This window comes from Monodon monoceros, unplaced genomic scaffold (assembly GCF_005190385.1).
Source record: "Monodon monoceros isolate NGI ecotype Baffin Bay Population unplaced genomic scaffold, NGI_Narwhal_1 Super_Scaffold_6, whole genome shotgun sequence".
NCBI classification, from domain to species: Eukaryota; Metazoa; Chordata; class Mammalia; order Artiodactyla; family Monodontidae; genus Monodon; species Monodon monoceros.
This window is the reverse complement of record NW_021703783.1, coordinates 20,696,372-20,706,571: the sequence shown is the minus strand read 5'-3', so window position 1 is coordinate 20,706,571 and position 10,200 is coordinate 20,696,372. Positions and strand designations below refer to the sequence as shown.

The window sequence follows — 10,200 nt, the reverse complement described above, 5'->3', positions numbered from 1 at the left end:
CATCTCTTTTTTTTTTTAAGACATTTCTAATTTATGTATGATGGCAACTCTGAGGACCCATGAGACTAAAATAATGAGGCAGGGCAGAAACAAAACACATAATGTATCAGGAAACCCCATGCCTGTTTGGATAGATATTCAACAATTACATTTTTGTTCAACAGTGTCTGAAGCACTGCAAACCTTTTAAACATGTAATTTACTTCATGAAAATATTTCTGCTCTTGTATGTGGTTCGTTCATATGCTGGAAATACTGTAAAGAAAAGATGAAACACCAGATTAAAAAGAAAACCTGAATTATCTCACCTAACTAAGCAGCGGCTAGGATGGGTTCACAAGGTAAATGCAAGTCAGTTCTTCTGGAGCCAGTTTCCATGGCGGAGCCCCCTATGACACTTGTGTAGCTATAATTCAGCAACGCATGGAGTCTGGCAACATGCACACAGAGTCATCGTCACACAATATGCAATGTAACTCAGTCACAGGATAAGTATTAATAAAAAATATTAAAACGTCAACACTCACTCCTTAATTGATTACATGGAATAAATAAACTAAGCCAGTCACATATTTCTCTTCATTCTGAAGTCACGGTTTTATTTATGTATACACACAGTATAATACTTTCCTAATGCTCTCGAAATGCTACAAATAAAAATGAAGGCTTTGCATTACAGCTGCTGGACAAAAACATCAACACTGTGGATGTGTGAAAACACAGTTTCTTTGTTCTTTAGCATCAGTGCACAGGGTATGGCTCCAAGTGGTATGCAATTTAGGACAGAAAAAAGATACGGTGGCTTGTGAAATATATCCTCTGTTCATCATTGGCACAAAATCAAAGAAGGAATTTTCACTGTCCTTGGTACCTTTACTGGGTCTCTCCCCTGAAGACAGATAATGTTATACATATATGCCTTCAGGATTAAAACCAGACGAGATAGGATTCTGTAGAATACGAAGATTACTGGGGAGCTGCCGAGAGGAACCAGGTCGCTTCAGAGACCCCGACTGGAATGGTGCCTCTAAACAGGAAACAGAGAAAGTCATTTGATGTTTGCAGTAACCTGGAGTACTTAGCAATATGAAAAATTAGACCTTTTCCTGCTCTCAAGAACCAAATAATATACAGTAACGATTGCAACCCCCTGTGAGTCCTGGGTGAGAGGAGAGGTTACGTCTGCTTGACCCTCTCAGTTGATAAAATAGTTTTCAGTGATTTCAACAGTTCATGATCTTTTCTTAAAAGGTGAACATTTTGCTTCTCTTTCTGGGTTGTTCAGATGATATGCATATACAGATTTAGAAGTGTCCTTTAAATATCAGCCCAAATTAATAACAAAGACTTTTAGGAGAGGAAGAAGGGGCATTAGGAACAGAGAGAAGCTAAAACTCAATTAATAAACTCAATTAATAGACTACGACTCACACATTTCAGGAAAAGTTTGTAAGGAAGCAGTTTAAAACTAATGATAGGCTATCTGGTCATCTAAGTAAATAAATAACCTAAATATTATTGATTTTCCCCAGAAACAGCAAGTACGTCAAAAATTTTTTTAAGCGGCCCAAGAATTAGCTTTGAATGGTAGGAGAACATTTTAGCCGAATGTAAGCAGTTTATTCCAAGTTAAGAGAGTGAAGTTTTTTAAAAAGCGATCTCTCAAGTCTTACCCCTTTCTAGGTCTGCATGCGAGGCCTCCACTTCGATGGGCTCCGCTGGCAAAACGGTGACTTTCGTCCCTGTCTGCTGGATAAACTGCTGGAGGTTGACTTGCCGCAGCTCCTTGGTCAGCTGCTCCAATTCTTGTTCTTTGTCCTAGATGGGAGTTAAATGCTTTCTAAAATTTGAGGATTCACTATTGGCCAGCTACAGGCATCCTGGTGACAGCCCACCTGCTACAAGGGTTGAATGTGGGACACCTTTCACAAGAATGCATTTAACAAACCTGGTTTATATCGATGTAATGGGCTAAGGAGGTCACTTTCACTCTGTGGCATGGGCCAAAAGTTAAGCAAATAAAGGACAACTTCTTCAGTCTGTCCTCTTAAATGTCATGCTTTCCTCCGTTAGGAGTATACTATGCCCCTGATGAAATAAATATATGTCTATAAACTTTCATGAATAAAACACTGGATTGCATCCATCCTGCTGTTTACAGCAAGCTTGCTAAGCTGTTCACAATTAAACTTCCTTATTATCTACTTCATAACTGACTGCAAAATTAATAGTCACTTGGGTCCATGAGATTCAGGGTTCTTGTTTTTTTTAACCTGTTTAAGTTTTCATGGGATCCATGATTGAGATTTATATCATAGCAAGGAAAGCAAGGAGAGCAAGATTCCCACTATGGGGTTTTTTAATCCTTGATGAGCAGATCTGAGAACTGAAGAGCGCTAAAGTAAGGAGACCAAGTTTGGACGGCCAGAAAGCTCCAAAAGCAAGGAGAGGCATTCTGTTATCAAATGGACTTTCTTCTCTTTCTCTCCTTTAGGGCACTATAAGAAAAAGTGGCAAGGCCGCATCCAAGCTGGTTGTGTCAGAGGACGTGGTAAGGATATAGGGAAGAGAAAATAGAAAGGCAGGGTTTTTTGCTACTTTGAGTGTAGGGGGTACTTGGAGATACGTTAGTAGTTTGACTATTAGATACTTTTCACAGGTAGTGGGGTTTATTAGTAACAACTGTCACAAATTAGTGTTTCCTGTAATATCAAGGCAATATAATTTCCAACTGCACTCTTTTTGTGTTGAAATGAACCCAAATAGTAAAATGCTGACAAATCATAAGTTAACAACCTTCTATTATATGAGAAATTCCTGACTGCAAATTTTGGTGGTAGTTCTACCTCTCACTGTAGTTAGTGGCAGAGAAAGGAAATCACATCAGTTCTTCCTGAAACGTCAGCTTTCTCTGCTTGTGGAACTGTTCCTACTCTACAGCAGCTCTTCTCAAACTCCGGTGTGCACAGGCACTATCTGGAGATGCTGTTACTACATACACTCTCAATTTCTAGCCAGCAAGCCTCACGGTTCACTCTTTGATCCATGATCACACAGCTTCTAAACCGGCACTGTCCAGTTCAGCAGCCACTGCACATATGTGCTGCTGAGCACTTGAAATGTGGCCAAATGTGACTAAAACAGAAATTTAAATGTATTTAATATTTTTAAACAGCTTTATTGAATATTATTTAACTTTAATTTATTTAAATATAAGTAGCTGTATTATAATCAGCTGTGTCTCTTTCTCACTTCAGCTGTTAGAAACTGATAGCTCTTTGCAACTCCCATTAACATTACCACACTGTCTTTTCAAGAATGGGTATCCAAGAAATACAAGCTGAGTGATCATGGAGTAAGTGTGAAATAGAAATGTTCTCATACCCACTAGAGATGGGGAAAAATCAGAGAGGAACCTGCCCCTCTCCTCAGGGAAGCAAAGGACAGTTGCGGGAGAGGGGAGGAGGTGGGGTTAACAACAAAGGAGACGTGAGAGATAAGCAGCCAGCTAGCCGCAAAATCACTGGTGAACCAATCCTTGGTAATCTCTTTCAGCTCTTGTTTCCCTATCACTAAAAGGAGAAGGTCAGATTCACTATCTCATCATTAGTGTCCATTCCAGCTCTGAGATTCTCATCTCCTGTATCCGATTACCTAATGCTATCACTGCCACAGTAAGAAAGCTTCTTCCGTGGAAAAGGATCTGTGTGGCTTCAGCTCTCATCTTTGTTTTGGCCTCATATCTTAGCTTTGTCGTAAGTCACAGAAATTCTAAGAAAATGATAAACCAAAGTAAGTTTCTAACTTTAAATGTAAGAGAAAATGAATAATCAGTAAAGAAGATGCCGAAATATATTTAATTCTTTTTTCTCTATATATATTTCCAGTCAACTTTCTGTGTTTTATTGAACATTTTTTCTATTTTCAGATTCTTTTCCATGACCAGTGGTGAAAATAAAGGCATTATCATTCTGGAAAATCAAGAGCAAACCTACAGTGATTTGGAGAAATACAGAGTTTAAGAAGCTTCCATGAGGAAAGAAAAAGAGGAGTTCAGAGTTTTAGATTCCAAATATTTAACTCTTTTAAATAGATGAAACATTCTAATAAACGTGTCCTTACCTGTAGTCGTTTGGTGGCTTGTCCAAGAGACCTTTCCACGGCTTTAATACCATTTTCCAGCCTCAGACTCTGCTGGCCTTGAATGTCAATCTCCCCTCTGACCTTACCGATCTTTCCTTTAACCTCTTCTTCATTGACCTGTGCCTCTTGAACTTCCCGTTGCAATTTTTCTGCTTCAAGACCACTTTCCATAGTCTGGATTTGACCCAAATAGTCCTTTAATTTGCTCTCACATTCTGTTATTTTCTGTCTTATTTCTTGAAGTTGATCTTTCAGCTGTTTTTCATTTTCCTGTTCAATCTGTAATTCATTTTCCCAGAATTCCTCCTCTTCAATTTCTACATCGTTTCTTTTGATCTTCTGCTCCAGGCGGACAATTTCTTCTTCAAGGTTAGAATTATATTTTTGCTCCCAAAATCGTATTTCTATTTCATTTGATTCTAGCTCTTTCTCAATGGATTGGAGCTTCTCTGTCTGCAAACGGATCAGCTTCTTTAACTCATCTGCTGTTGTTTTGCAGTTATTCAGCACCTTTTGTTTAAATTCAGTTTCTTTACCTTTTCCAAAAATGTCCATTAACCCTTTGGCACCTCCTGTAAATGTTAACGATTTCCTTTTAGGCTCTCTCCTTTTGATTGCTTTGTCAATCTGAGGCCTCAGTTTAGCTAAGGGGGGCAAACTCTGCCTGCATAAAGTTCTTTCAGGAACTCGAGCCACACCATCCGACGTGGGCCGCTCACTGAGAGACGGCCCCGTTCGACGTAAAATCAGCTGTACATCACTAGCGTACTGCCCCCATTTGTTTAAGGATATGATAGGATTTTCATGAGGTGCTAAGTGTCTTTCAGTATCTCTCCATTTTTCTATAAGAGTGTACCTTCCAGTTCGACCTAGATAAAAAAAGATAAGAATAAATTGTCAAAAAGGGATACACAACAGCTAAAATAATGCCTCCAGACATGGGACACTATTTGATAACTGTGTCTTCTTAATTAGCATCAAAGTCCAGCCCATGATGTCTTTAAAACTTTCACTTGAGGATACTGAACTCCTTAAGATACGTAACACACAAAACTATGGGATGTGAACTGCATACACTCTTCAGACTCGCTTAGAAACTCATCTTTACACTTTAAACCTCAATGGGAATCTTAATCTACCCTCTTGTCAAATGCCTGACCGCCTAGACCTTGTTTGCGGCAAGACCTCCAGCTGAAACTAAGGAGGGCACTAGAGTGTCCTGTTGGAAGCCAGGAGGGCCTGGTCCCAGGAACCAGGCAGGACTTCAGAACTTGAGCAAACTTCCACTTGAGGAGTCCCTCTGATTTCTCTGCACATCAGGACTTGGGAAGGTTGGAGCCCCCGGCTCTCCTCCTGAAAGGAGACATGGAGCCAGTGGAGGACCTGCTACCCAGCTACAGGTGCTGGGTAGGCCTTTCCTTGCCCATACCGTCCTGCATACCTGTGGCAAATAAAAAAATCACCTCAGTGAAAACAACCCTCAAAACAGTCTCATATAAAGAGTGGGGCCTGAAGAGAAGAAGTCTTGTTCAGTTTTGATAATAGCTTCAAAGAGTCTTTTAAAAAACGTTAAAAAGGCAAAAATGGTATTATTAAAAAACAAAAGTAGAATAAAATTACATTTATGTTAAAAATATACTGATTCTAACAGTAATTACGGAAGATAAAGATTCAGAAGACAACATAATGTCATTAGCTTGAATACACTTCCTAAATATTTCCATTTAAGGTGTGTGGGTCAGATGGAAAATATTAATTTTGTTAAGAGTGTCCATTAGACATCTGAAACTAATGTAAGGTTATATATCAATTACATCTCAATCTTAAAAAAGTGTCCATTAGTAGTTAATATTATTACAAAGAAAAAAAACTCACCTTGCCATCTAGCAATTATCATATTGGCATATACAGCTACTGATTTGACTTCCCTGTCTTCTTTTTTATTTCATGAGCTTCTGAACCAATAGTAGTATTTCCTCAATTGCTGGGCCAATAAATGGAAATCTGGATATGTACTATGAACACCCACATGTGCTATTCAAAAGTAGCAGATGAAGAGTGGTACTGCTCTAAGCATATGTGTATGTTCGTCTTTAAGGAAACCTGAATCTTGGGTGCAGCTGAAAAGTTGAAGCTTTGAAAGCAAACAGACTAGAGTTTTAAGCTCAGGTAAATTACTTGCTGGATAAGTAGCCTAACTTCACTTCTGAAGTGGGGAGAGGGGCAGTACCTCATAGGTTCTGAGAGTCAGAATCAGGGCTAATAAGCACCTGCCATACTGCCTGGCCCGTAGCAGGTTTTCAATACATGGCAGCCATCATTAATTGAACACATTGTTTTTCACATGACAGAAGGGCTGACCAGAGACCTCCTTTAAATAGTGACATGACGCGACAACAATCTGACTAAAAGAATTCTTAATCAACTTGCAGCAACTCCTAGCTATGTAAAGCTGGACAGAGTGGAAAGAAAGAATATGGGCTCTCTGGAGTCAGAAGGCCTGTTTTCAGATCTGGCTCTGCCATATATTTACGTGATTTGCACAAATTATTAAATTTCCTTCAGCTCTGGTTTCTTCATCTGTAGAGTGAGACTTGTATTTTCTTACCTGACAATGTTGTAAGAGTTAAGTGAGATATAAAATATAAACATGTTTTATAACGTTGAAAAGTGCTATACAAGTATTAGTTGTTGCTATTATCAAAATACCTGGGCAAACAAGGGGAATGCAAAGCCTTATGAGCACACTGGATTTGGCTTCTTGGAATAAAAAAATGTTTCTAAAGATTTTCAAGTTAAAAATTACTGTAATTATACCAAGAAAAACCACCCAACAAATCTTCACGGTTCAACTCGTTCCAGATGTACACACTGCTTCAAAGATCACAGCACTTTGTGTTCCTGGCTCTGCTGTCTATCAACTACTTTTAGATCTCACTCCTGCTATCTGGACCCTGGGTCCTCATCAGTAAATATGAAGGGTTGGACTAGACCAGTAGAGCCCTCTCTAATCCTACCAGGCCATGAAGCATCTTTAAAAAGAAAACTGAATCATTACATTATATGAGTGAAATCAAAAATTTTAAGGACTCTAATTTAGTCATAATTAAATATAAAGCTTAGTTTTCCAGTGCTTAATGGTAGTACTGCTACTCTATGAGAATGTCTTGGTAGATTATTTAGGATTGCTTTTATTGCTAGCGTTTCCTTTTTGTTAAATAATGCATATTTAGTGCAATTAGGCAAAAAAATCCATCCAGCTATATAAAAAAGCTTTTTTAAAAAGTAAATGAATTAATACTTTGATTTTATTACAGAAATTGGGTTTTAGATAGTTTATGTAAGAGTTAAATTCCACAATCATTGGAATTTGAATGCGTATACTTGGCAAGGCCCTACAGAACATGAATACTTCATTTAGACAGATTCCAATTCCTCCTGCAAAACTCCTTTTATTGCAGTTTATTAAGTGGATACACTTAGTTCTACCTTGCATACTATCTTGATGTAGCCCTAAGACTAATAAAAAGGAACATACATCTATCTATCTATCTATCTATCTATCTATCTATGGCATTTGTAGTTTAAACTGTTTTGGCTACCTAGGCCTGTATGCCACAATTTGTAATGATAAATAAAATATTGACTATACTTCTGAAGAGCTGAAGCAATTGAGTGTAATCCCAAGAATCATTAACTTCATATAATGAGGAAAATCACAAAGAGATTTTAGTGCATCAGCGGAATCTCACTGGACGACTGATATATATGTACAATAGATAGCTAGTGGGAAGCAGCCACATAGCACAGGGAGATCAGCTCGGTGCTTTGTGACCACCTAGAGGGGTGGGATAGGGAGGGTGGGAGGGAGACGCAAGAGGGGTGGGATAGGGAGGGTGGGAGGGAGGGAGACGCAAGAGGGAGGAGATATGGGGTTATATGTATATGTATAGCTGATTCACTTTGTTATACAGCAGAAACTAACACACTACTGTAAAGCAATTATACTCCAATAAAGACGTTAAAAAAATTTTTAAAAAAAGGAGATAACAGACTACTTTCACCTAACTTAAAGTGGAATATTTAGGTGAAGTAATATGAAGTTTTAGAAATATACACCAAAATTCGAACACTCAAATATGAGTCACCCAGAAACATTATCCTCTTATTTCAACCATTTAAAAAACTGTAACCATTTTTTTTTACAATTTTAGGAAATTTCTCCTTAGAGCCAAAAAAATAAAATCATTTAAAAGTATCACTTCTTGGGGGCTTCCCTGGTGGCGCAGTGGTTGAGAGTCCGCCTGCCGATGCAGGGGACACGGGTTCGTGCCCTGGTCCGGGAAGATCCCACATACTGCAGAGCGGCTGGGCCCGTGAGCCATGGCCGCTGAGCCTGTGCGTCCAGAGCCTGTGCTCCGCAACGGGAGAGGCCACAACAGTGAGAGGCCCGCGTACCCCCCAAAAAAAAAAGTGTCACTTCTTGTTATGTATTCAACAAATATATAGTGAACAAACATTTGTCAGAAATAGTGTCAGGCCCTGGGAATATATTCTATTAGACACCCTGATCATGAATGCTCTTCAGAAATTTTAGTTTTAACTGACATTTGATCGTTTCTTCAGTATGAAATCCTCCTTACCCCAAAGATGAACACTCTATGTTCTTCAAAAGGACATGACAGAGCTGGCATTAGCCTCTCACGAATTTAATGTTAACATATCCTCCTGTTTCTGGACATATTGTAAGCAATGTCAGTTAACACCTGACTTATTCTTTATCTGTGGTGAATAAACTATCCTACTCCACTCAGTTTTTCTAATAGATACTTTTCTCCTTGAGCTACAAACATTTTGGAATCTTATGCAGAATCTAGTGAACAAAACTAATTCATTCCATAATGACTCAGAATTCTTACAATAAACATTGCTCTCTGTAACAGAACTTAGACTGTAACATTTTATAGTCTGTTAAATGCTTTTGATGCTTTTATATATATATATATTTTAAAGCAATTTCCCAATGATGTACAACTATTCTGAAAATTTGTCAATGAACTTTCTGTAAGTCCTGTGTGTAGCTATTAAGATAACTCTTACCATAGAGTATTTATCTCATGATGACAGTGGTACAAGAATATCTTTGAGTATAACCTGTCAGCTCCTGTGCATTCAACCCATAGTTAAATCATTCACAGTATATTTTCCCAGTGTGTTGATAAGACTATCATGTAATCTCAGAATTACTGCATATTAATTTAGGACTTACTTAGGATTTTATTATAAATATACTACGACTAAAAATAATGAAAACATTTATTGATTTCATAATGATTAACATTTAATATGCCCACTGTTTGCTAGGCTTTGTGCTGATTACTTTACATAAATAATATTAACCAAAATAACAGCTAACATATCATTATAAACTACTAAAGTTTGGGGGATTATTAATGTAGCATAATCTTACCCATCCTGACTGATGCATGCTGTGAATTACATGTGTTTACATTCATTAAAATAATCTTTTATGGATGTGGAAAATATAGAAGGTACTTAGAATTATGGATGATACTCAGAATTATGGATGATATACTACACTACTGCTATAAATATACAAGTTGTAAAAGATGACCCTGGCTATAAAAAAGCAGTATATTTTAGTAATAAGGATTTTTAGTTTTTGTTTCAATGTAATTCAGTCGGTGACTATATTTTCTAACAGTTGTCCATTGAGATTATAGGGGATATAAATAACATAGTATAATAGTAGTTAAGAGCAGGGTTCTTGAATCAGACTACTGGTTTGAATCCCAGGACCCTCCTTACCAGCTACGGACGCTTGGGCATGTTATTTAACATCTCTGTGCCTCTGTTCCATCATCTCTGAAATACGGATCATAACAGGGCCTTTCTCATAAGACTGCTGTGAGACTGTTAAATGATGTGGAAAATTTAATTCCCAATTCAGTAATGAAAAGTGGGACTTTAAAACTATGAAGCATTAGAGTGAAATCTTTTTTTTAAAAACTCATCTGTAGGTACATAAAAAGCATT

General features: G+C 37.8%; 1 protein-coding gene across 2 annotated transcripts in view; it reads right to left on the bottom strand.

Moving 5' to 3' along the window:
- Positions 1–572: 572 nt before the first annotated feature.
- The window catches only part of RASSF8 (Ras association domain family member 8), a 126,099-nt gene continuing 116,471 nt past the window's right edge, over positions 573–10,200 (bottom strand). For both annotated transcript variants that reach the window (XM_029204979.1, XM_029204980.1), the window contains exons 3-5: positions 4,123–5,012; positions 1,674–1,818; positions 573–1,027 (exon numbers count right to left, since the gene is read on the bottom strand). In XM_029204979.1, coding sequence (XP_029060812.1) covers positions 906–1,027; positions 1,674–1,818; positions 4,123–5,012 — 1,157 coding nt within the window. In that variant the 3' untranslated portion in view covers positions 573–905. The remainder of the gene's footprint in view (positions 1,028–1,673; positions 1,819–4,122; positions 5,013–10,200) is intronic.